The sequence below is a fragment of the Aquila chrysaetos genome, chromosome 12 (genome assembly GCF_900496995.4).
Source record: "Aquila chrysaetos chrysaetos chromosome 12, bAquChr1.4, whole genome shotgun sequence".
NCBI lineage: Eukaryota > Metazoa > Chordata > Aves > Accipitriformes > Accipitridae > Aquila > Aquila chrysaetos.
This window is the reverse complement of record NC_044015.1, coordinates 288,750-315,348: the sequence shown is the minus strand read 5'-3', so window position 1 is coordinate 315,348 and position 26,599 is coordinate 288,750. Positions and strand designations below refer to the sequence as shown.

Genomic DNA, 26,599 nt, shown 5'->3' with positions numbered 1-26,599 from the left:
GCATTCTGGACCTCAGCATCACTGCCTGACTGCTGCAACTCCTCTCCTGCCTCAAACCTGGAAGCCCTGCCCCGAGCTGAGCCCAGGCAAGCTCAGTGCAGGCAGCTCCAAGCACCCTGCTCCCCTCCATGTCCCACAGATGGCTGGCCCTGAGCCAAGTGGGCAGGCCTGGCCCAGCTCCAGCGTTCTTTGTTATCTCAAGGGAACCCAACTATTTCTGCACCTTGTTTACCCACTGTTGTGCCAGGGCAGGGAGGAAAAGCAAACACCAGCCTTTTGTTCACCAGCCTCCCCTTCCTGTGAGCCTCGTTTTCCTCTCCCGAGCTCCATCTGCCCTCTTCCCCCACCATGGGACCCAGGACTCAGCGCCCTTGCAGTGCAGTGCCCAGTGTCCAGGCAGGACACCACTGTCCCCTTTCCCCACTGCCACCCACAAGACACCCCTGCCCAGAGCCCTCCAGGTCCTGGCTGGTTCCTGATCCCCACGCGCCCTGTTCGGAGGGTCCCAGCACCTTTTCCCAGGTCTGCTCCTGTGCCAGCGAGGGGCAGCTGTGCCAAAGGGCCCACTCCCAGTGAGGGTCTGCAGTTGGCCTGAGCCAGTACTCCTGGTCAGGCTGAGCAATGTGCCAAGAAAATCCATAAATCAGCGTGCTCACCCTGCCAGGGACCACCCGCTCACTGCTAGGAGAGGCCTGGGCATGGCAGGTGGAGGGCACTTGGCAAAACTGGGGGGGTGCAGGGAGAGGGGAGGGCAATTTGCTTCCAGAGAGGGAGGAGGGTTGTTCCCCCAGGACCTGGGGACCTTCTCTCCTGCCACCTTTCCCAGGCGCTGGCAGAGCTGGCTGCTGGCCCTCAGTCTAGCTCGGCACGGCCGGCTGGCTCTTTTTATCAGCTAGGAGTCAGGATGCAGAGGGAGCTGAGACCTCCCACCTCTCGCGGTCGCTGCCTGGTTGCAGCAGCCCCTGCCGAAGAGCTCACCATGCCCGGCTCTCCTTCCTGGCGATTATTCCCAGCCCTGCACTGCTGTGAGATGACGGTGCCTTCCCTGCAGCCTGACGGCATCCACAGGGCAGCAGCCAGGAAGGAACAGCTGCCGGCCCCTGTCCGTGCCACCATCCTGCTTGGTGCATCCCTGTCCCCAAGGCTATAAACCCACGCGGTACCTGGGCTGGGGCCGATCACCCTGGTTTGAGCCTCCTGCCCCGCTCCTGCCCCCCCGCAGCACTGGGGCCTGCAGTGATGCCCCGTGGATCCTCCTGATGTTTTGCCCCTGGTGCCCCCAGCACCACCTGGGCCGTATCCTGCCCCAGCACTGTCCCCGCCAGGTGCCAGTGAGACGTGTGACATGTGGCACTGTCTCCCCCGACTCCTCCAGCCACGATACTAAACCACTTAACGCACTCGGGGAGTCCTTGAGCTCCAAGCCCCCTCAAGTGCTGTTGGCTTTGTCCAGCGCTTTGACGAGCTCCAGAGCTCGGAGGGGAGAGCGGGCTGTGCTTGAGGCGGGGGAGGGAACGGCTCCATCCCGCTGGCCTCGGCCCCCGATCGCGCTCAGGGCGGGAGGGCTCTGGGGGGGCCACGGGGCTGCTGCCGTCCCGCTCCCGCCCTCATCCCGGCTCAGAGCCCCTGCTCTCCCGGTCCCATCCCAGCTCCGGCGCTCCCGTGGGCAGGCGGCCGGTTGTCCCGGGGCCGGGCCCCCGCATCCCCCGAGCATCAGCACGCCGGGGCCGCTCGGCCCGGCTCGGTCCCGGTCCCGGTCCCGGTCCCGGTCCCGGTCCCGGTCCCGGTCCCGGTCTCGGTCCGGCCGGGCGCGGCGCGGGGAAATGCGGGGGCGCCGCGCTCGGAGGATTACGGCGGCGGCGCGGGGAAGGAGCGGGGCCGTCGCCGCCGCCGCCGCCGCCGTATAAAAGCGCGTCCGCGCCCGCCCCGCCCGGGCTGCGGTGGCGGCGGCGGCTCCGCTCCAGGTGCGGCGGCTCCCGGCAACTTCCCGCTCGCGGCGGCGCCGGTCGGTCGGTCGGTCGGTCGGTCGGTCCATTCGTCCGGGCATCGCATCGCATAGCGTCGCGGCCGGCAGCGGCTCCCCGTGCGCCGCGGCCGTCCCGTCCCGTCCCGTCCCGTCCCGTCCCATCGCTCGGGTCCGTGTCCCTCGGGTCCGTTTCCCTCTGCGCGGCCGGTTCTTTCCCGTTCCCCACCCCCGGGCTGGCGGGTCCCGGTGCCCATCGGCGCGGCCGGTTTTTTCCCGTCCCCCACCCCGGGCTGGCGGGTCCCCGTGTCCCTCGGTGTGGCCGGTTCCCTCCTATCCTTGTCCCCGTCCCCCTGGGCTGGAGGGTCCCAGTCTCTCTGTGCCGCTGCTCACCCTCCAGGCTGATGGCTCCGGGCTGCCGGTGCCCGGCCCCCGGTGACAGCGTTACCCTTTGGGTCTCTTCCAGCCCCACACTCAGCGGCAACATGTGGCTCCTGGAGCGGCTGCGCGGTGTGGCGGAGAATGGTGGGTCCCGGGGTGCGGGGCCGGAAGAGTCCCCTCGGGGGTCCCGCTACAGCAACGTCCTCACCCCTGACAAGATCCCCGACTTCTTCATCCCACCCAAGCTGAGTGCAGCGCCCGCCGAGGCCGAGGGCCCTGAGCCCCCCGCAGCGCCCGCCCTGGGCCCCTCAGCCTCAGAGCAGGACCTGGCCGGGCGCAAACCCCCACGCAGCCCACGGCCGTCCAGCCGGTCCCGGCCACGGGCTGCTGGCCGGCACATCATCCAGATTGAGAGTGCCGAGGACTGGACAGCTGAGGGGGGCTTTGGCACCAACGTGGACCCGCAGGCACAGACGGCCATGTCGCTGCCCTACGTGCCCAAGGCACAGACCTCCTATGGCTTTGCCACGCTGGTGGAGAGTCCCCACACACGGCGCAAAGAGTCGCTTTTCCACAGTGAGCACAGCAGCCTCTGCCCCTCGCCGGCCACCTCACCCAGTGCCCAGCGCAGAGCCAAGCTCAATGGCGAGAGTGGGCCCCGGGCGCCCGCTGACCTGGGCGCAGCCCTCATGCACCCCGGCCGCTACTTCAGCGGTGGTGAAAGCGACACGTGCTCCTCAGCCGAGTCCTCGCCCTTCGGCTCCCCGCTGCTCTCCCGCTCTGTTTCCCTGCTGAAGATCTTCAGCCAGGAAAGCCAGTCCAAGGTCATCAAGCTGAAGCACTCAGTGGCCCGCAACAGCTCGCTGTCCACTGACGACAGCTCAGCTGACACCAGCCCCAGCGCCCAGCGCCGCGCCAGGAGCGCCCCGGCTGGGGGGCAGCCACCCGCTGCCCTGCTGCCCCTGGACCTGCCACCAGGCCGTGACCGGGAGCGCAGCCTGCGGCTCAGCCAGGGTGGGAGCCTGCGCCTGGCTGCTGACTACGACCCCTCCAACGCCCGGCTGCGCGTGCGGCTCGTCTCCGCCGAGGACCTCTACGATGCCCTCGTCGACCTGCGCAGCATCAACTGCTGCGTCTCCCTGTGCCTCAACCCCGGGAAGCTGCAGAAGCAGCGCAGCACCATCGTCAAGAACAGCCGCAACCCCATCTTCAACGAGGACTTCTTCTTTGATGGGCTGGGCCCCGGCCACGCCAGGAAGATGTCCCTGAAGCTCAAGGTGGTCAACAAGGGCAGCAGCCTTAAGCGGGACACGCTGCTGGGAGAGAAGGAGCTGCCGCTCACCGCCCTCCTGTCCTGCCTGTAGGCGCTTGCTGCCAGCCCCGGAGGGAGCTGCCTGCCTGTGGGGCCGGGGCGAGGGGGGGAGGCTGGCCTTGTCCCCCAGCCCTGCTGGAGGAGGGCTTGGAAGGGCCCTCGGAGGAGGGACGGGCCGTGGCAGAGCATGGGGGTCCCCAGGGGCGGCACTGCTGTGGGGCTTTGCCAGCACCAGCCCTCCTGCAGTAGAGCAGGCAGGGCTGGCAGCTGCAGCCTCTCCCCTCTGCTCTCTCCCTGCTCCCTCTTGGGGCTGCATCTCCCGGACCCCAGCGGGGAGGTACCGGCCCCATCTCCACCGGGAAGGATGGATGTCAACTGCTGGGCTCTTCCCTCCCTGGTGCCTGTGGTCTCCAGCTGGCCAGCACGAAGTTTGGAGGTGGGTAGATCTCTGTAGCATACTTACTGCCACCTCTCTCAAAGCCCCAGCTCCTGGAGTCAGGTGGTACCATCAATCTCGGCTTTAATTTAAAAGACAAGTTTCTAGTCTTGGAAACTGCAGAGAAAATACTGCAGAGGTGACCCAAGAGTGGGCCAAGGGAGGTGACCCGGGGGGATGAGTCAGGTTTGTGGTTTTTGAGCCTTTCCTGGACTTTTCCCAGCCCTGCGGGACTGCACAGATGTGCAAGTCAGCTTGGTCTGACACCTGCAGCCTCCCAGGATACCCTCCCTGCCCACCCCCAGCAGTGTCCCCCGCTGCTGACCCCCTGCAGGAAATGGCTCATGGAGCTTTAGGGGCTTTGGGTTTGCTCAAATCCAGGCGGCTGCCTGTGCCTGTCCCCTGCCCATGGGAGGGAGATGCCAGGAGCTGCCACTGCCATGGGGGGCCTGGGACCCCTCACCCTGGGCACATGGGTGGTCCCGGGCAGTGTCCCAGCAGACGTCCTTGCTGACAAAAGCCAAGGCGACAGGAGTAGCCTCCCTGTGTGCTGGCGGTCTGGCTGGCACTGGGGACATCCCCTGGTGTTGCTGGGCAGGAGGCAGGCTGAGGCTCCCCTACCCTCTGTCCTCCCTTGCCTGTGGGGGCTCGGGGGCTTGTGAGCAGCTGCACCCGCCGGGCCGGAGGGATGTGTCCCATGGGGCCATGAAGACCCTGTGCCCGGCGGGACACAGCTCCCCAAAGGGACTGGACTGGCTCTGCAGTTTCCCTTTTGGGCGGAGTGGGGTGCTCCCACCGCTTCCCATCCGTCCCTGCCATCCCAGTCGACTGGCTGAAGGCACTGGGAGTGGGAGAAATGCCAGCCAGGGCATTTCTGCGGATGGCTAAAACAGACACCTTGTTGTTGTTTGGTGTGGTGTTACCCATTGCATCGGGCTCTGCATGTTTCTGTGGAAGGGAGCAGAATTCGCAGTGCTCCTGTCCCTGCCTGTTGCAGCACGCGTGGACACACACGCACACATGTGTCCCTCTGTATTAACCTCTGTCGGTGGCAGTTGATGTTCCTTCTTTGTCCTTTGCAGCAGATGGCAGATTTCAGTGTTGGCTGTTTATATCCGAGGCTGATCTTTCCCAGCGTGTTTTACTTATGTCTGTAAATATGTTTCAGGTACGCGAGGCATGGTTCTGATAGCACGGTGTTTGCATGTCGGGGGGATTTGGGGTGATCGTGGCTGTTTGTCGAGCTTGTGGCTGAAAACAAACCGTGCAGGATGTAAGGAGCAGACACATCCCTCCTTCACGGGGGGTTTCCCACCTGCGGCTTCCCACCGCTCCCCCAGGAGCCAACATGGGGGACACTCCTTGGCCCCTGAGTGCCCAGGCTCGCCCTGGGGGAAGATGGGGGCTCTGGGGAGAGTGGGATGGGGAGATGGGCCATGTCCCTGAGCAGTCCTGGGGCAGGAAGGGGACCCTGCCCAGCTGGCTGCTGCCCGACAGCCCTGTGCACCCCTCACCAGTGCCCTGCGGTCCCCAGGGGTCTGTGCCTGCAAGGGGCTGGTGGGACCCAGGCACTGCTGGGGGTGGGGGGCACCCAGCAGGCTGCAAGGGGAGGGAGAACAGGAGCTGGGCAAAGATTTTGGTGCTCTATGAGAGAGTTGGGGGGGGGTGACGCATCCTCCATGGCAGAGCTGTGCCCCTTTGGGTTCGGGGAAGGGGGATGCTGAGAGCAGGGCCCTGGGCTGCTCCTTGGGTTGGGGCTGGCCCTGGGGGGACACCCAAGGGCCTGGGGGCTTGTGCTGCCCCCCCACCTGTCCCAGGGCTGCATTGCTGGAGTCGAGCCCTGGGACGTGCTGCTGTGAGCCCTGCTCCCACGGTGGGTGGGCAGGCAGTGTGGGAGCCGGGACTGTGGCCTGGCTGGGTCTTTCCTCCCCTGTAGCTATTTTCTACTGTTCCTGCTTTGATATTTCTGTGGCTGGATTTAATGATGCATTTTTGGAGTGAAAAAATATATTATTACCTGAATGGAATGTTTGTTTACAGATGACTTCCCCTTTTTAGTGCAATAAAGTCATTTCTAAAACAGATGCAGGTGGTGCCCTGGCTCCTGGTTTCCCCAAGGCATTCCCTATGCTTTTTATTGCCGTGGCTGTGGCATCCTCCGGGCCCTGTTACCTTCCACACTGGCTTGCTGTGCAGTGGAGGGGTGGGGGAGCAGAGCTGGGTGCCTGGGGTTGCCCAGCCACAGAGCAGCGACTGCTCTTCTGGGTGGTGCTGCCCATTCCTGACAGCCTTGCAGGGGCTCAAAGCTCTTTCCTGGTGCTGCCGACCAGCCGTGGGATGAGGTGGGAGCAAATCTCCCAGGGAGAACAGGGGATGTGGGGAAAGGGGCTGTTCCTGCGAGGGGGGGGGGGGGACGACCTGGGCCATCCCGGCTGGGGCAGAGCTGAGCTGGGGCAGCGTCTGCATGAGGACGGGGCTGTGGCGAGGGAGAGCCCCTTCCCATGCTCCAGTGGGAGTCCTTCCTCCTCCTCGCCAGCTCCCCCAGCCTGGCCTCTGCGCTCCTTCTCGGCAGTGCTGGTGATTAAAGATATGATGATGTCTTTGTGCTCCCCGTCAGCAGTGGGCTGCGTGGGCTGGAGCGCTGCCCTCGCAGGGGGCCGGGTGCCCAGCACCGACAGAACAGGGGCTGTCCTCATGGGGGAACTCTGAGCTCCAGGAGACCCTCAGGGGTCTCTCTGGGGCACAGCTGAGCTCTGGCCCCATGGCAGCGCAAGGGTGGAAAGCTCTCCCTGCTGCTTTCTGCATTTCACAGTCATTTTCCCAGCAAAACCCTGGCACCTCAGGCCAGCTCCTGCACAGCAGTGGTGATCTGCTCCGGCAGTGTTGTGGCATGAAAACAAACCTGATGGTTTCTGTCCAGCTGTGCCCCTGCCACGGTGCTGCCAGGACATGTCTCCCAAGTGCTCCGCGGTGTGAGCGATGCGGGTGTTGGATGAGCTGCTCTCAGGGTGTCCCCCGGGCCGTTTCCCTCCCCTGCCCCCCCGGGGAGCCCCCCTGCCTAGCTGTCAGCATTCAGCAGATTACCCTGTTTTTTTCCCACCTTTCACTTCCAAATCTGCTTTTAACCAGATGCCACTGAAGAAAAGAGGGAGGTTTGTCTGTTACCTAAATGCCATTTTTCTAATTTCCACCATTCTAATAATTTGTCATTTTTGATAGAAATAAAGGCTGGGAGCACTAAACAGATCCACCCTCTCTCCTCCTGCCCCCACAGGGGCAGAGAAAGCAGCGTGGCGAGAGCTTGGCAGGCGCCAATAACTTAAGCAGTGCCTTTTTCTAGAGGTGTAAAACTACAGCAGTTAGCAATAAAATGAGGCTGATTAAGTTAGTCTGAACTAGAGTGGATGGGGTCAGCCTGAACACACGAAAAATCCCTGGAAAGTGTTCAACATTCAAAGCAGTGGAAGTAGTCACAGGGGTGGAGGGGGGTGTCTTGTGGGAGAAGATTTAACTCTGAATTTGTAATTGAGTCATTGTGGGAAGGAAATGCGGCTACTTCTCTGCACCCTGGGCTGGACCCGGGAGGGCTGGGGTTGGGCTGAGATGAGTCTCTGAATTGGAAGATGCTGGTGGTGGCCAGGGCGGGGAGCAGGGGGATACGTCCCCTCTCCACAGCGCAGCCCCTCGGGACGGAGGATGCCCAGATGAAGCGCAGCCCTTGGAGGCTGCCAGGTGAGAGACCAAGGGCACCTCTGCCCATTGCTGGCGATGCCCATGCCTAGGGATGTTTGAGCTCCAGGAGCTTTCCCCTGCACAGGGGTTTCTCTGGCCAGGGGTCCCCAGGCTGCTGCAGCCGCGCACAGGTTGCTCTGGGGGATGGCACAGCACATGTTTGGGCAGCAAGATCCCTGCAGGAAACTGAGGCAGAGTGGGGGCAGATGGCTGGACGCAGAGGAGCCGGTGGCAGCCTCCTTTACCATTATCTCCAGAGCAAGATTCACCTGGGTGAGACGTGCACACAGGCCTCGGCTATTTTTAGTCCTGTGTTCCCACAATGCGAGGATTCAACTTCTGAGAAAATTGCCTGGAGCTCATTTAGCTGTGTGCGTGATGGCTGGCGAGGGAGGGAGAGGGCAGATTAGGGGCTCAATCTCATATGGGGTGTGCAGTGGGGCCAGGGCTCGCTGGGGAGGGTTCCCCAGGGAGGAGGCCAGCGGAGCCATCCCCGCGGGAGGACACCCTGTCCCTACCCTGTCCCGCAGCCGGGCAGGGGCATCCCGGGGCCGAGTGCCGTCCTCAGCTGATGCTCAGGGGTCCTCGGCGGTGGTTGGGACCAGAGCAGCTTTTGGCTGAGTGGGGCTGCAACAACTGCTTCTCCTCTCTGGATTTTTGGGCACTGTTGGGGCTGGGGGAGCCTCGAGTGCTCCCCAGGCAGCCCCAGCCCAGCTGCGTCCCTCCCCGCCCCTGACCCAGCTGTCGATTTATCGTTTTGGTCTGAAAAAGCATCTTCCCGTTGCCTGGCAACCCTCGGCCACCCTGTCCAGTGGTGGGTGCGGGGCGGGGAGGATGCTCCATGGTGGGGGGGGGGCTCTGCCGCACCGTGGGCGAGGGGCTGCTCGGTGCTGGAGGTTCGCATGGCGTATGCAAAGCCGCCAGAGCTTTTCCCGTGCTCGGGGTCTGCACCACGGCTCTTGGAGGGCGCGATCGCCCGGTGTGCTCCCAGCTGTGCCCGCGGTGCGAAATCGCTGCCCGCCATGGGCTCCCCACTGGCAAGCACAACCTGCCACCTTCGAGCATGACAGTTCTCCCAGGACGTGATTCACCAGGCCAGCAAACAAGCAACTGCATCTAGCCATCCGACGGCACAGAAAAACCTCCGGGGCGAGAAAATCCAGGCTCCCACTGGGGCGAGACCCCCGGCGCCATCGCTGCCCTGCAGAGGGGCGACAGCTCCGCAAAGTGCTGGCACGCCCCGGGTTGGCGGCAGCCGCCCTTACAAGCCCCCCACCTCCTGGGGCAGACATGGAGGCAGCAGCTGTGGGAGCTACGGTGAAACAGCCCTGTGCCCGTCGCTGGCCGTCAGCTGGGCTGGGGGCACGGGGGCTGCACGGGGGTCCCACGCTGGGGCCAGCCCACGGCAGCTCTGCCACATGGCTCTGGGCACCGGGGCCTGGCCGGCGGGACGCACAGCACGCGGGACTGGGTGCGCAGAGGCGCAGGGCAGCTGCGAGCGTGCGGCAGGGAAGCGGTAAGCGCGCCCCGGGCAGTGCCAGCTGCACACGAGCATCGGCCTCCCCCGGCACGCACGGTCCTTTGCTTTATTGCAAGCATTTGTCTTCTATGGCAGTGTGTCTGTTTTAAAGCAGAGAGGAGAGACTCCCACTGTTACTGGGAGGAAAACAGAACTTAATTAAATCCCACAATCCCTAGTAGTCACATCAGGCGATGGAGAAAGCCAGAGGAGAGCGATTCCCCCTCGCGCACCTCCTGGGCTCCTGCACCCCAGCACCCTGGGCCGGGCACTGGCTGCACCCTGCCAGCCAGTGGTCCATGCTCCCCCAGGTGACACAGACCCCTCGGGCTGGGGGACCCGGGGGTCCACTGGGAGCAGGGACAACCCGCGGCTCCTTGTCAGCCCTGCGGCACTTGGCGGTTTGCTAAAAGCCAGCGCCGTGGAAGCAGCAGCTGCTGGGGTGTCCCCAGGGCAGGTAGCACTGTCTGTCACTGCCAGCTCCAGGGCACACACTCTGTGAATTTTGCTTTTCCATTTGAGCTTTGCTCTCCTACTTTGAGGCTGGTGATACAACAAGGACCTGGGGCCAGATCCTGCCTCCGTAGCCAGGGAAAGGCAGCGAGCAGATGGGAAGCACTGCCTTGGACTCTCCCTCCCTATCTCCTCTGGCAGAGGAGAAATACATGCAAGCCCCTGGAGCCAGCACAGGCTTGGCTCAGGCCTGGGGCCAGGGTGGGCGCATGGAGCGTGCAGGACAGCGCTGGGGAGCTCGGGAAGCGCACAGCTATGAGGATGGATGAGGGCGAGGGCAGAAGCGGCTTTGTGGGGTGAAGGATCTCTCCCTGCCTCTCCTCTCTGTCTCCAGTGACCTGCTCTTCACTACCTGCCTGCCGGAGTTTTAAATCTGCCTTTAAAATGTTTGCAAAATGCCCAAAGCATCAAATAGGCCCAGGTGGGAGGGAAAAAAATGGCATAAACAAAGCAGACAGGAGGATTTGTTAAACGCCAGCAGCTGCTGGCAAACACTTCGGTATCGGTGCAGACGGGCGCCAATCGATACAGCATTTGGGGCCGCGGGCTGATCTCCACTCTGCACCCGTGGGCTGGCACCCGCGCTCGCTGCCTCCCACGCAGGGGGGGCTCTGGCTGAGCCCAGGGCGGCTGTGCTGCCCAGGGGTCCCACTGCAGTGGGGGGCACCCGTCCGGACCCGGAGCACCAGGGCGGGGAATGGCTGGGAGATGCTCCAGGTGCCAGCTGGGGCAGAGCTCCACTTCTCCCCCTGTTTCCCCACCCAGACCCCAAGCCCCCGGGCAAGGGGACACGTCTCCATCTCCCTCCCTCAGCTCTCCCAGGGTGGTAGCAGCCCCACAGCCCGTCAGGGCTGTGCTAATGTTAGCCCCTGCCTGCTCCGGGGCTGTTCATCTTGGTGGGGCATGACAGGAGAAGGGCACAAGACAGGCGTGGGACCACGTCTGCCATCACGACCGAGTCTGCCCGGTGGAGGCAGAGCCCAGAGATCACACTGGACACGCTGCAGGGAGCTCATCTGGCATTGCCATGGTAATGGAGATAACGGCCCACTGCCAGGCGGAGAGCAGGGAGGGCAGGGAGCTCGGGCAGGCTGAGCTCGCTGGGGAGATGCTGCCAGCCACACTTGTCTGTGCCGGGGCAGCGGTGGGAGTCCCAGCCTGGGGCCCGTCATGCCGACATCCCCTGCTCAAGCCCCGTGACAGCCTGGACAGCAGCAAGCGCATCCTCGCTGCGGGTGAAGCCCTCAGCACCCCTTGCACCTACGACAAAGCCAGAGGTTGCACTGGGCAATACATAAAAATGTATGTTCAAAGCCTCAAATCTCACTGCTGCCAGATTATAATTAATTCCTATTTGCAGCTCAGTCCAATTTCCCTCACACAGCTCCCAATTCAATCCAATTGCCATATGAGATTTCTGTAATCACTAATCTTATCAAGCACATCAGTGTGAAGTGAGAACACTGCAATTAGCAGGAACAGGAGCTGCAGGTGAGCTGCTGCTCAGTGAGTATTTATTTCACCTGTGCCAGGGGAGGACATGTGCTTGGTTGAGTGCTTGCTGGACCTGTCCCTTGCCCATCCTGGGCAGAGTGGGATGCTTGGGGACGGAGGAGCTGATGCTGTGGTGCTACTGGAGCTGCCAAGCACCAGCAGCTGTTGGGAGCTCCACAGGCAGCATGGTCACACTGGCGGCTGGCCAGCCTCTGCTGGAGAGGGGCTTGCCTTTGCCAGCCCCCCCCCCATCACCCTGGTGCTGCCAGGGGAGGTGAGAAACCTCAAGAGGATGCTGACGAAGTGTCCTTAAACAGCGCTGCCTGTGCCTCTGCCTGTCACAGCAGCAGGAGCTGGAGATGAAGCATCAGCCTTAATTCTGGGTTTCCTGGCTCCTCTTGCCATCGCTCCCAGTGCTGCAGCCTGCCTCTCCCTGCCCCACTTGGGTGTCCCTCACTGAGCAGAGGGAGACTTAGGCTTTAGGGGCAGGGGGAAGTTGCTGGTAGCCTGACTGCCAGCAAAGCATCACCCTCCTCTTGGCAGCTTTTGCTCCACATGGCTGTGGGGGAGGCAGCTCCTGCTCCCCATCCTGGTCCGGCCAGCACAGGAGGGACCTGCTGGTGGGAGACGCGTTGTGCATCCCAGCCGGCATGAGCGCCTGCGTTACCGGACCCCAGAGGAGTTGCTCAGGGGACGCCCTGTCCCCTAAACCCTCCCAGCAGGCTCAGGCAAAGAGGGTATAAACCTGCAGGAGATTCTGCTGCGCGCTGCCGCTCGGGGACTGACGCGCTTTTTTGCGGACAATCTGTTCCCCTCCCACTGCCGCTGGCCGCCTGCCCGCAGCGTCTCCTGGCAGAGGCGTCTGGGAGCAAGTCTGGCCACTGGGCTGATTCGCCAAAAGCCCCTGGGCACCACGGAGCCAGGCTGGGCTGAGCGGGCAGTTCCCTGCCAGTCCCTGGTGGCAGTGGGGTCACTGCCTGTGCTGGCAAACCCCGGGGCTGGCCAAGCCTACAGAGTGGCCACTGGGACCGGGGAGCAGCTGTTAGTCCTCCCCGGATTCCCCTCCAGATCAGGTGGGTGATCTTCAGCTGGGATGGACGAGGCTCATGGGGCTCTGCTCGTTGGGGAGAAGCCAAATTATTTGTGGTTTTTGCACAGCTGGGGGTGCCTCAGCCCTGGGCACCAGCGATGCCAAATGTCCCTGGGGTGCAGGGAGGTGGTGCAGACAGCCCCGAGCTGTGCCTCGCCAGCGCCAGGAGAGCATCGCCACGCACAGGTCCCTGCGCATGCGGGTGCCCCCCCGATGGCACACAGTGGGGGGCGTCGGGGTCCCCACCCTCGCTGCAGCTGTAGCATCCGTAGGGTGGTGTTGCACGGGCACCTACCAAAATCTCTCGCTTCACCACCCCCAGCCGTCTGTCGCTGCTGACACTCACCGACAGGAATAAACTCCACCACCTACCATATGCTTTGCTACTTCTGCTGCCTGCGCTCACCCGTTACTATATATTTCCAAAGCCGGGGCTGCCTCTGCACCGGGCGGCTGGCGGGCCGTGCCCTGGTGGCACGGGGATGGGCTGCGGTGCAGCACCTCAGGGACGCCGGAGTTTCTAGCATCCCCGTGGCAGATGGGCACAGCGGGTCTCTGCCCTTCGGCGGGGTCAGCCCTGCTCTGTGGGGAAACCCCGCTCCCCAGCGCTTCCTACACGGCACCGGCTCCAGCGCTTGTCCGGGGCACGGCTGGCTGCAGCCGCTGTGCCCGTGGCTCAGGTGCTGGTGGAGCTGGCTAGTCCTGTCCTGCAAAGGAGCTCAGCATGCCAGGGATGCAGCCCCTCCATGGCAGGATCCGACCCCTCCGTGCTCTGCCCCGGGCACTGTGTGTCTGGCTCACTGCCTGCTGTCGCGTCTCGTGGGGCACCAACAATGCGCCTGCCCGGGCCGTGCTACCAAGCCTTTGTCCCGTGGCCCCGGCTGGCGTCAGCCTGCACCAGAGCTGGATGTGGCTCTTGGAGCCACGCTCGCCTGGCCAGGAGCAGGGTGCTGATGGCGTGGGCTGTCCCCTGAGTCCTTTGCTGGGATGGGGATGCGAGCCAGTGTGACAGCTCCAGGTTCTGCTGGTGGGAGCTGCGTCCCCAGGACTGTCCCCTGGGGCTGGAGGGTCCCATGCAGGGACAGTCACTGCTGTGCCCCAGCAAGAGGGAGATTTAATCTCAGTGTAAAGGGGCTGAGCAGAGCCGGTCTCTTCCCTGCCCTCAGAGCTGCTCCATATGTTTAATGATCCTCGCAGCTGGGAAAATTCATCTTGCTTCAAGAGTGGATGCATCTCAGCGCATCCTCCAGGCGCTGGATCTGGTGACGCCATGAGCAACAGAAGGATGTTTATGGCGGAGCTCAGCTGGGTTCAGCCTGTGCCTGTCCTGCCGCCTCGCACTGTCATCGCACCCCACACGCCAGAGAAGCACCCTAGGGCCAGGTGGGGGGACGAGGACGTCTGGGTGCGTGAGCAGAGCCGAGCAATGGCTGCCTGCTTCCCCGTGGCATCCCGCATCCTGCATGTAGTTTTAATTGCACCATGCGGCTTTGATTCCTGGTTTTAATTGCAGCCTAACGAGGCCGGGGCAGCAGGAGAGGAAAACATCAAGCTTAAGGGAAACAAATCGGGAGAGAAAAGAACATTTACGGGTGACTAATAGGTCCGTGGCTCAGCGCGTGTGTGTTTGCCTGCCACAGCGCGGGATGTTGCCAGCATGAGGAGGAGAGGGGATTTCTTCCACGCAGTTGGCAAACTGAACTGCGCGGTGCAGTGTGAGGAGAGCAGATTTTTCCTGGGCCTGTGCTGTTTCCACGTTATTTTTAACCCCTGTTGCACAAAAGCTGTGCTCCGCCCCCTCCCATAAACAGAGTGGATTTTGCCTGCTTGCACAGGCAGGGTCGGGGCTAAATCATCTAACGGTAACAGACGGGCCCATTTAAACACCGCGCTGGTCTCAGCAGAGGAAATTGAGATTAATTCGGTGCAGAGGAAAGGAGGAGAGTGTCTGGTGCTGGCACCCAGAGCCCTGGGGCAGCTCCCACCCTGACCAAGTGCCATCACGCCAGGCGAGAATGGGGTAGGTTGGAGTGAGCGCAGCACTGGGCGTCCCCGAACACAAACCGGATTCCCCGGGGGAGGCTGCGGGACCTCCCCCCCGGGATGCCCTGGGCTCTCCAGCCCCAGTCTGTGCCGCAGGGCCCAGCGGTAGGGGACTCAGCCCAACGTCCCCAACAGCCTCTGCTCAGGGGCAGATGGGGTCCCTTCACAGCCTGGGGCTGGGGAAGCTCTGCTGTCCCCGCAAGGGATGCCGGGGACAACCCCATGGGCAGGCTGGATGGGGCAGGGGAGTGAGGATGGGGACACGTCAGCACAGCTCGGCACTGTCCCTGACCTCCACCCCGCTCAGTGCCATCCTGCTCCTCTCCCGCTGCTGCAGGGGCCACCTCTGCTGACAGGGTGGCTCTGTGGGCATTTGTGCAGCTCCGGCATGGCTGCCCGGGCTCTTCTCCCCACGCCAGTGAGGGCTGGGATCTTGTTACTGAGCTCTTTGACTTTGAGCATCTTGGAAACTGGTGCTTGCTAATAAGACAAAAAGAATGACAGCAAATAAGCCCAGCCGTGGGAGCGTGGCCTTCTCATCCAGCATTTTTTATTCCCCCACGTTCTCCCCCTTCCCTGCTTTGCCAATGGACTGAAGCCACTGAAATAAAATTATTAAATAAAAAAAAAGCTGTAGCCCCCACCTCGATGCGGCAACCATGGAAACTGGATCAAGACGACACCTGTACATTTCCATTCTGGGATCCTGCTATCTGAATATACAGAGGAGCGCTAATTAAAAACCCAGCGCGAGTGGCAGGCGGAGGGAAGGAGCTGGCCCTGGGAGAAGGGGTGCATGGCTTAGAGGCACGCCAGTAGCAGCAGGCACAGGGACAGGCCTCTCCAGCGAGCCTCAAATGCCATCCAATGCTTCCAGCTCCCTCCAGCTCCTGGATGACGAGCGGGCACTTGTTGGCCACCAGCTGCAGCACTAACAAGGCAGCCCCAGCCCTGCTGCAGCCCTCAGCACCGAGGGGCCCTGGGGACCCTGTCCCAGTCCCGGGGACGATGCCCAACGGAGCAGGGCAGAGGGGTCTTTGTCCCGTGCCAGGAGGAGTCACGCTCCTGCACTGCTGTGCTGGATCCTGCCGGGGTGCGGGAGCAGGAGGGAGAAGGGGGAGCATCTCCAGTGGTGCCTGCTCCCATCCCCGTCCCACGGGACAGCCCCGGGCAGGCACCGGGAGCCACATCACCCCTCCCCAGTGGCAGCACCAGATGCTTTCATGCCTGTTCCCCCCGCAGCCAGGAGCGAGAGGGCAGCGGACGGCGGTGCAGGGGCAAAGTGAGGTGCGAGATCTTGCACCTCCCACGGGGAGGGCGAAGGCTGCGGGGAGGCTGCCAGCCTGCGCTGTCAGCTGCCTCCCTCCACCGGCACGGGTGCCAGCACCGCGAGCGGCGCTGCCTGCACAGCCCAGGCAGCTGCCCGGGTCTCTGCTGACCCCTGCACCAGCCGGGCAGCTCCTGCATCCCCCCTACTCCACCCTGGCCCTGGCTGGAGGGTGGCTGGGGCAGGCGCAGGCGTCCCCATCCACAGCTCCTGCGCAGGTGCAGTGGGGATGGTGCTCCAGGGCCATGTGGGATGACCAAGAGCAGGGCTGCTTTCTGTCCCGTGCCAAACACCTTGAGGCTTGTGCTTGATTTTAGGTTTTTAACCATTTCACCAGGAGGAAGCTGTCTGATCTGGCACGTGAGCATCCAGGAGGAAAAGGCTGTGTTTAACCTGCAGGTTTATTTTTACCGACAGTGAACAGCAGCACCTGGAACATTCTTCTGCTTGGAGTTAATTTTTGCTGAAGCTTAGTTTTAGTCATTGCTGTCTAAACCTGTCTCCCCCACATTTATCCCATGTAAAAGCTCCTGGAGCTCAGCTCCAGGATTTCAGTGGCCCCAGGGCTGGTGCCTGGTGCCCACTCCCTCCAGCCTGCGGGAAGGTTGGGGCAGCCCCTGGCTTCCACTGGCAGAGACCCACGGCTGCGGGGAGAGTGGCCCCACGCCTGTGCAGGGGACACAGCCCTGATGGCCGCTGCTGCTGCGCTTCCTGGGGCTGCTGGACACCAAAAGCTTTTCCTCTCATCAGAGCAGGCACCAGGCTTTCATCTTCCTGTGGGAGGCGAGTAGAGTGCCGAAACCTTCTGATTGCTGATGGACGGGTCTCAAATCGCTCCCCAAGTGTCCTTCCCAGCCTGAGCCAAAAGCGGAGCTGGCTTCCCCTGCATGGCTATCACCCGCAGGGGCTCACGCGACTGGGACGGCTGGGGCAGGAGCGAGGGCTCTCTGGTCGCTCTGCCGGGTAATTTTCCCAGCAGGCTGCTCGTTTTCTCTGGCTGGGCTGTGGAGGACGACAGGGTACGCTCAGCAGGCGACGTTCCTCCTCCTCCTCAGCCCCTCTCCACCCATCAGGCCATCCTGATCTGCCGAGGGGAGAAAGCCACTGCAACGTGCAGTGCTTCTGCAGTGCAAGGGGGTCTGCGCAGACCCCCAGCTCTGCAGCTGGGCTCTCGCTCGCAGACATGCTCCCCCTGCGCTGGCAGCACCGGGTGCAGAAATGCGCCGCGCCAGCTGAACCAGCAGCTCCCACCATCGTGGGGCTCCGGGGCTCCAGCATCAGGGGCTCAACTTAGGCAGGCGAGTGCAGGCATTGCCTGTTGCCTGTCCTTGCCCGCTGCCCACCCTGCAGCCCTGCAGCCTGCTCAACTTTGGGGAGAAGAAAATTCCTCGTTTCCATGGGAACTGGAGGAGGAAAGTTTCTGGGGCTGCAGCGGGGATTGTGCCAGCCAGGCGAGGCAGCGGGAGCCCAGAGCCAGCCATCTCTCCTCTCCGCTCCCAGGGGAAGGCTGATGCCCGCCAGCCCAGCTGCCTGCACCCCAAGGGGAGCACACCCTGGCAAGGGGTGCACCAGGGCTCCTCGTCTTCCTCTCTGGTGCCATGTCAGATGTAATCTGACATTTAGCTCTGCAGCTCAGCGCATGGAGATGCAGTGATACCTCTAATCTGCTTTTCTCCTCCTTGCGTTCTCCCGAGGCAAAAGCTGCTGCTGGGAGAGCAGGGGGGCTCTGGCAGCTTGGCGAGGAGAGCACTGGCAGCACTGTGCTGGGGGTCTGGAGGGTCCTGATGGTCTCCAGGTGTCCCAGCAGCACTGTGCCCTCCTCACCGTGCCCTCCCATCAGGCAGCAGCTGGCTGGCAGGGCCTGGATGCCAGCCGTGGCAGAAATTCAGGGTGGTTTCAGAGCACCCAGGGCTCTCCCTTCCTCCTCCTCCCTCTGCTCTCCCAGCTCTGGCTGTGCACAGGATGCGTGGGCTGGTGGCAGTGAAGGCAGCAGCTCCCCAGCAAAGGGGCTGGGACACCTCTGCCGTGCCACTGACAGTGCAGGCACTGGGGGGGCATCGGGGCCCCCGTGCTGCCCAAGGGGACTGCAGTTCCTCAAGGACGTCCTGAAGGGGCTGCAAGGACAGAGGCACGGCAGTGCCCCAGGCACAGCCAACAGCCCCCAAACCCAGATGGCTGTGGCTGCCTGCCACCCTGCTCACCGGCCCCACCACCCGCCCTCTTTCCCGGCTGTAGCCACAAGGTGTCGGAACCACCCTGCCCTCCGGATGAGGATGCCCCGTGCAGCTCCATCTCCCTTTCCCGGTGGCTCAGCTCCAATTAGCGAGGCCCCTATTAATTTTTTCCACTCAGCAGCTCACGTCAGTGTCAAACTGGCAGCATGTGGTGCAGGAGGGAGCCTGAGCTGCCGGGAGCAGCAGAGGGGAGATGGTGCTGGGATCAGCCCGCTAATGAGCCGCAGGTGCACACAGGCCAAGCCTTGGCCCCGCAGCTGCCCACAGCTGCCCTAGGGTGGGAATGAGCCACCGCGGAGCAAAAGCTCCCATCTGGCTCCACTGTCCTGGCGATCCCTCCCTTTGCTGTCAGGTCCCACGGCTCCGAGTTGCAGGCAGGTCCCAGCTCTCTCCTTTGCTCTCCCACAGTATTTGCTCCCAGGCATTTGGAGCGGATTTGGGAGCCTGTCTTCAGCCCCCGTGCCCAGGCTGGACCCTGGTGTGCGCAGCGGTGCCAGGGCATGGGCAGAGTGGGAATGCCAGGCTGGTGCAGGTGCGATGTGAGCCCGGCAAGCCCCTGCCGCCAGCACAGCCCTGAGGCCGGAATCAGTGGGGACTCGAGCCACTTTCAGGGGCTCCTGCAGCCTCAGGCAGAGGCTGGTCCCCAGAGCCTGCAGCAAGGGCCAGCCCTCGCCGCTGGGCTCCTGCCTGGGCAGCACCATCCTCCAGCCGCTGCAGGTCCCCCAGCGCGAGGCCAGGATACCTGAGAACCCCCCATGCCCCAGCCCCTGGAGATTGCCTGGAGCAGGGGTTTAATGATGCATCCAGACAGAGCCGACCTTTCCACCTTTCCACCTTTCAGCTTCACCTGCGGCTGCCTTTTCCCTGCCATTATCTGCATGGATGCCTGTGGATTTCATTTCCATATTCATGGTGTTTTAATGACCCTGTAATATCTTTATGTTCTGCAATTAAATGTGGAATATTTTTTTTCCTTCTGCAGATTAGCATCTGCATAGGATCATTTGTGGCATTTGAGCAGAGGAAGGGAAGGCTGTGCAGGAGGGAGACTGGGTTAATTAAACTTCAGAGATCAGCAGGCACCACCACCAAGCAGGACCACAGAAGGTGGGGAGGGAGCAGCTCTGGGCTGCCTTACAGCCGGGATGGCCAGGCCACGCTTCGGGGCAGATCCTGCAGGTGTTGGGGTGGCTTTAAGTCATGCAAGCACATGCAAGCACGTGTGCACAGGCTTGCACACACATGGCTCAAAATCTGCATCAAGATCCCTGCCAAGGGGTGCAAACCACAACTTAACTGCTGCTTGCATCACCCCAGTGCAGGAGGCTCCCATCCCCATCCCCACCCTCCATGGGACCCTTCTCTAGCTCCTCTTGCGAGGCTCTCCACCACGCAGCGTTCTGTTTGTCCATCATCCAGCCCTCAAAGGCAGACAGACAGACAGCTTTGGGGAGGAGAGGTGTCACCAAGTGGGGCAGGGAGCTGGGGGCAGCTGGGGACATGTGGGAGGGTGGAGGTACCCCCCTCATGCTTGCAGCACCCTCCCAGGCCCACAGGCCACATGCAGCCGGGGCAGCCAGCCTGACTTCAGGGCTCCGTGGAGAAGCCATTAGAGCTCCTATCGCTCCATCTCCATTCCCCGGAGCTAATGGGCATCTCTGCCGGCTGCACCATCCCCCTCCCTGGGATGGTAATTGGGTTTCAGCCCTGCAAGATGGATGGGGCTGGGCTGAGAGCAAAGCAGGGGGGAAGAGGAGGGGGCAGAGGCAGCTCCAAGTAGGACAGATCCCCCCTTGCCCGCCATCCACCTCCTGTCCCTCTGCTCAGCTGTGGGATGCTGCCAGCCCCAGTCTGGCCCCAGACCTTGTCAGAGGTTTCTCGCATCTGGACAGGCAGATCCCAGCAGCACAGCCAGCCATGGGCATCCTGGGGGAGCAGAGCTGGGATTGTGTCCAGGGGGTCTCAGCTCCTCCCGGATGGAGGAGAGTGATGGCAGGCAGCCCCAGCGCGCTCCCTGGCTTTGTGGTGCACCTCACAGCCCCCCCTCCTTCTCCCTTGGTCCTTTTGAAGCTGCAGCTGTGAACAAGATGTTTGCAAGGGTGAGGCGCAGGAGCGGCGTGTTTGGCACATTGAATAAAGATGGGACTGAAAAACATTTTCTCATGTGGCTGTTTGATGTGAAGGGCAGCGCTGAATTCATTAGGAGCGCTGCCAGGCACACTCCGCCACGGGACCCTCAGCCGGTGCCCAGGCAGTTGGAGCAACACATTCTGACCCCCGCGGACATGCCACCCCGTACGCCGGCACACACTCGCAGGCAGGTACGCTGGCGCGCAGAGGCCGTGCCGAGGCACATGCAGGTGCGTGAGGCCAGAGAGGTGGGCAGTCACACACACTCCGTGTGTCGGCCGGCCCCACACGCCCCACCAAACCACAGAGGAGCTGCCTCCACCTCTGCGGGCACGCAGCCGCAGTGAACGCAGTGCCTGCAAAAAGCCTAGCAGATAACCCACGCGTGCAGGGGGCCTCCTCCACCCTGCGACCCCCCCATCCCTCCTGGGGGCCCTCACACTCCCCTGATCTGCCAGGGGCAGATGCGGGGCTGGATGCAAGAGGTATGTCAGGATGGAGGGGCGCAGGGTGGAGGGCCGCCTGCAGGAGGGGTGCGGGACGACCGGACTGCTCCCTTCTAGTCCTGCCGCTGCATCATGCTGCTCCAGAAGGATGCAGCGTTTTATCATCCTGTAAGGCTGACAGGCACCAGAATTAATTAGTTCCTCATCAGCGCTGCTTCATTTAGCTCCCTCCTGGAGTCACCAGCTCAGGGTGGCAGGCGCGCAGCCCCCCAGGCAGCATCTGAGGCTGCTCCCTTGGCAGCAGGGCGAGGCGGGGGATGTTCACAGGGGTGAGCGTGCAGGGGGTGTACACGGGAACATGTGCATGTGCAGGCACAGGTATACATGTGTGTGCATGGGCCAAGGGCTGGTGGGGACAGGCCGAAGGCTGGAAGGGGGCTGAGCCCCCCAGCTGGGTGGATGGGGGCTTCCTGGGGCCACACTACCCCATGGCACAGGGAGCACAGAGACCCAAGTCCAGGCAAGGCTGGCCTCTGTGCATCCCTTATCAAGCACCTACTTTTAATTACTTGACACCAGCGAGAAACATTTGTGGGCAGTGCTAGCAAGGGAACAGGAAAGGGAGAACATCTCCTGCTGATTGCAGCTTTTTAATTGTGTGATTAGCCCCCAGCACCACGGGGCTGCTCCAGAGAGCAGGTGGGCTGGGCAGTCCGTGACAGGGGGCACCTGCAGAGCTTTTTTAAGGCCCCTCTGCAAGGGTCTGACTTCTCTGCTGTGGCCAGGTACCGGCTGGAGCTGGGCAATGGGATCGGAGGGGTGCAGGCAGCCCTGTCCCTGCATCTCCCCTGAGCTCGGGGCTTCATCTGCACTGTGCAAAGGTAGGATGAAATGCAGCAGGGCAGGAGGGATAAACCAGGAGGACTTTATATTGTCTTGCCCTTGTTGGCGTGGTCTGAGTCTCTTATCAGGCTTGTCCCATACCTCCTTTCTTCAGAAACAGGTTTGGGGTCAGATTCTGCTCACCTGAGCCCACCAGGGCCATGCCTTTGGCTGTAGGGAAGCAATGCTTGTATGAGTGAAATTGAAGCAGAGATTTAGATGGCTCTGGATGCCTCTGCATCCATCTGTGTATACACTAGCATGTTTCTTCTCTGTTTTTCTTTGCAAGCAGCAGTTACAGTTGTTACACAGCACTTCAATGCAGGCAATTAGGTAGGGAAATCATGGGATAGGAACTTGCCCTCAGCATATATTTCAAATACAGGAAAGTCACTGGATGCAGGATCAATCCCACCAGCACCAAAGCAAAGGGTCTGTGGGGGAGACTGGGGTCTGGGAAGGTCAAGAGGGTATTGTGTGATATGCCAGCGAGCTGACTGCATGTCCCTCTGTTGTTGCAGGAGAGGCTTTGTGCGGCTTTGTCATTCCCCTTGGCTCTAACTCGAGCCGTTATCACACCAGTGGAGTGTGCTAGGAAAAAGAAAACATGCCTTGTCTGTTCTCTTGGCGCTGGCCTTTTCAGAAAGTAGACATCTTGAAAGGATTTACCATCCCATGGCTGGTTTATTTGGCAGACCATGCTGCTGCAAAGGCTGCGTAACTGCCAGCCCCTGACTTGGCTATTCGAACTGCTGTCAAGTTACATTTTCCTGCCTGTACCTGCGATGCCATCCTATATTCCAGCACATGGGATGGCAGCCTGCGTATTAGCTGCCTTGCAGGACTAATCCCTAGTGTGTGAGCCCAGCAGCTGCATAGAATTTCCCACCCATGGCAATGTCAGAAAGCCAATAGTTTGCCAAGAGGGTATTGAAGGTGAATTTAGAAAGTTATAGATTGTTGCAGGAGGGAAGGAAGAGAAAATACTATCCATTTGGGATGTGAATGCAGGCACAATAATTCTGGAAGCTGTGAGTGGTGAGGCCCCTGCCTCACATGGGAGGTCTCTGCTCCGGACATCGTCTTTTCAAGTCCTTGTAACCGTCAGAAAGATGAATTTTTGAATTGGACAAGGATGCCATGTCAGGCCTGTGGTATCGTCAACTCTGAGAAGGGTAAGATCAGTAATAATTGGATTGAACGTTACAGAGGCATTCCCCACAGGAAGCTCATTGCTGCATTGCAATTAAGAACAAATGTCTGCCCCACAAGAGAATTGTTAGCACGGGGTCAGCAGGAATCCCAAGTTAAGACCGGTCAGTGTTGTCAGGCTGAGAGTGAGACTTGCTCGCTTATTATCGGGTACTGCCCTGAGGTGCAAGAAGCCAGGATCAAAAGACATCAACTGTGATATCCACGGGCTGAGGAACCTCAAAAGGGAGAATGGCCTTTGTTTCATGAGCCACTCCTACAGGACCACTGAGATGAGCTCTGTAACCCTGGCCTAACATTTGTAAAGGGTTCTTGGGCACTGGTGGTCAATAAAACCATCAGGTACAACAGTACCTACTTATGTCTGTAGATATTGCACATACCTTTGTGAACACCACAGAGATTATTCTATAATAATTATTTTGACTGTAAATAAATTATATTTGTGGGTTGTGATGACTTGAAGTGGAGGTCTGTCAGGAGGGAGGGATGAAGGATAATAGGTGCAAAAAGGAAACTTTATAGCCATGATGCATCACCTTAACCCACCCATCCTATCAACTGGCCTTACTCGGGTGCATAGGCTGCCTTAACCAACATGGAAAAGGAGCATGTAAATTGTATGTGTTCAATAAAGACCTGACAGCACTGGTGGATCCTGAGAAGCTAGCACGTTTTGTAAGTATAAACACTTGTCTGAAAATCTAAACTAGTATGTTATTTGTGAGTAGCATAGCTCCATCTAGCATTCACGAAAACTGATGCTTCCCTAAAGCTGAATTCATAACTACTTTAAGTGTTTAAAAGCTGTTCTGTCTGTTAACAGCCACAACCAACAGGAAACCAAGTGTTTCTTTATAGTCGAAGCTTACACATGCAGGTCTATCACCTCCTCTGCATTTAGACCATCCTTCACTCTGCAGGTGCCTGCCTTGTGGCAGGACACATCCAGACACAAACCTATACTTGCCCTAGGCAGGAGTTAGTCCTTTCCCAATACCAATATAATTTTTTTTCCTATCAAAATTGCTTTTGTAAACTTTTTTATATCTACAAGCCCTTGTGGCTAAACACCCCATTGCTGAACTGTATCAGGTGAAAAAGTATTTGCTGTTTGTCTCTGGGCTGTAAAGCTTTTCCAAGAAGTGTTGCTTACTGGGTAGAGCACAGGTGGAGGAGAAAAAGGAGGGCAAGACCTAGGTGCACCCCAGTTTTGCAGCCAAATCGACCCTGGATTCAGCCAAAGCCACTTCACCCTTCTATGTTTTGTTGTCTTAGTCCATAGAGCAGCAACTGTAAAACAGCATGCTGTTGGAGTGTCATGACTAATCACTTGCAAATATCTGGAGAGTCTAAGCCACCCTGTATTCCAATGCCCTTCAGGTTTTTTAAAGGCCTTTGAAAATTTCAAAATACTGAATGTCAGGTGCTACAGTCTCTGACTTTCTGTACTGACATGGGGCTGCCTTTGCTCACACACTAACTGCTCTGCGGCCTGGCGCCACGAATGGGCTGTGAGCTGTCTTCAGAGTGGTGGTGGCTGCAGGATGGAGAATCACTGCACCTGGTAATTCTGAGGACAGAAATTAACATACAGGGCAATGGAAGTGTCTACTGAGAAGTGTTTCACCGCTCCCTCAGGGAAGCGCAGCCACTTGGAGACACTCAGCCTGGCAGTTGTCACTGCAATCATTAAACAGAGCAGCAGAATTTGGCGTGGACACTGCTCCAGGTCAGTAGAGCTGAGCTCCTGGCACAGCACTCAAATGAATAGAGCTGGGCAATTGTCATGAAGAATTGAACTTGCTGCAATATGTCCTTCCCCCCAAATGTTTGGGAGAGTGAAGGTTGCTTTGTGAGACCACGGGAAAGCTAGTATCAAAGTGTGAACATGAATTCACACAAGAGCCTGCAGCCGGCCCTGCGCAGCCAGCCCGTGGTCTCTGCAGGTTTGGGTACTGAGCACTCATGGGATGGGTACAGTGATTTGTGGGTGACCAGTCCCACGGGCTGCCTGAATCACTTCCCAGATCACGCTGGAAACACAGCAGACCAGCAAGACAGCTCCTGGAGCAAACTGCAAACAGGCAGATGCAACAGAGTAGCTCGCTCTCCCCAAGTCTTGACCCCAAATCCAGGCCCTTCTGCTTTTTGTGGTGACAAAACACCTGGATGCACTGTTGGGAGCAAGGCAGAAAGCAGCAGTTTTTGTAGAAATTTCTCTGAAAGCTAGAGACAAGGTTACTTTTTTAACTGAATAAACAGCATCTGCAATCTGTTAGTCCTTTGGGAAGAACTAGACAGATCTGTGCAAGGGAATAAAGGCCTGTTGAAGTGCTCTGGTTCTCAGCTCAAGGGCCACCACCACTTCAGAAGCACTTGATAACACTTTGCTTCCTGAACTCAAAAGCATGAGCAAAACCCAACACAGAGCAAGTTGCCAGGGTGCTGGGTGTGGAGGCTGCTCCTAGCGACTGAGCACTAAGATCCAGCTCCGCGGCTGGATCTGGTCGCAGCCTGAGAGGCATCGGCTTGAGTTGAACAACAATGTACTGGACTTGATCAAATGGCGAGATCTGGTGGCAAACATATCTGCACATCCTGCCAACCGCATTGGCAGCTCCTTAATGCACACCTTGAGGAAAGCACTGGCCCACTGGCTGCGGCTGTGGGTCCCTGAGGGATGACAGGGGCCCCTGGCACGGCAGTTTGCTATAGGAAGCCCTGGAGATGTGCAGGATTAAAGGAGAATGAAGTGCACTGGAGGGTTATGGTCTAGAAGCATGTGGCTCATCAGTTAAACAGAACTGAAAAGACCCATCAAGCACCTTCCCCAAGTGCACCTCTGGTGTTCTCCGAGTACAGCCACGGCAAGGAACCGCGAGATAGCATTTACACGTTGGTCCTCACACGGCAGGGACCACTCCTGGGCTCCTACCCTGATTTCCCTCTTCTGTGACCGCTAAATGAGACGCAGTGGCTTTTTCTCAACAAGTTGCTCAGCGAGGGTTGCTGAAGGTTTGTTTCCTGCAGATCCAAGCTTTGTGATCCATTAACTTTGGTGCTTAAGAACACGCGGGTTGTGGCTGCGAGCATTATTTCTGCCTCTGGCGCGCGCGGTCCCTGGTGTATTTCTGTGCCGTGACCTGGCTCCAAGGCTTTCCCCGGCGGAGCACAGGACAGGGGCCCTGCTCACCTGCGGACCGTCTCTAGGCCTCGTACACCCCCGGTGCCATGGCCGGTGGAAGGGGGGCCAGCGCCGGCCGCTCACAGGGCCACCGGCACGGGCGCGCAGGCATCTCAGTCCTAAAAACCTCCTTCCCAACGCGGGTCCCAGGGCACGTGTGCCGCTGCCCGCCTCGGGCCGCAGCCCGGGGTCTGTGCACTGACCCGCTCGGGCTCTGCGGGCCTTCACGACAACGGCCCCGCAGCCGGTCTGACCGCCGGTTTGTGGCCGAGCCCGGCGTTCAGGGAGCGCTGCTGCGGGCCCGCGCCAGCCGGCGGCGGCTTCCCCTCCCTCCACGCCGGTTCACGGGGATGTCCTGACGGCCGGCCCAGAGCCGCCCCGCTCCTCGGGCCGGGGCCGGGCCGCCTCAACCCCCCTGCCGCGGCCGGCCCTCCGGCGGTGCCGGGGGCGTCTTCGAGAGATGACGGCTGTCGGCCGAACGACGCCCGTGTTCCCGGGAGCGGCCGTTAGCGGCACCTCCGGCTCCGGGGAAGGGCCCCGGCCCGGCGGCGCCCCCTGACCCCCGACCCCCGACCCCGCCCCCTGACCCGGCCCCGCGCCGCCCGCCCCGCCGCGCCCCCGGCGCTCCCCCGCCCTCGCGGCGCCGCAGCCAATGAACGGCCGCCGCCGCATCCGGGGCCCGCGAGCCCCCCCCCCCC

At 60.8% G+C, this 26,599-nt stretch overlaps 1 protein-coding gene across 2 annotated transcripts; it reads left to right on the top strand.

Moving 5' to 3' along the window:
• The first annotated feature begins 1,936 nt into the window (after nt 1-1,936).
• Nucleotides 1,937-6,176, top strand: C2CD4C (C2 calcium dependent domain containing 4C). 2 transcript variants are annotated; one of them, XM_030034245.1, is made up of 2 exons: nt 1,937-1,964; nt 2,430-6,176. In XM_030034245.1, exon 2 carries the CDS (start codon nt 2,449-2,451, stop codon nt 3,706-3,708), a length of 1,260 nt encoding a protein of 419 aa, XP_029890105.1. In that variant the 5' UTR covers nt 1,937-1,964; nt 2,430-2,448; the 3' UTR covers nt 3,709-6,176. The 2 variants fall into 2 exon arrangements, with proteins under 2 accessions (XP_029890105.1, XP_029890106.1); XM_030034246.1 differs by lacking the exon at nt 1,937-1,964 and adding an exon at nt 2,040-2,135.
• The last annotated feature ends 20,423 nt before the right edge of the window (nt 6,177-26,599 follow it).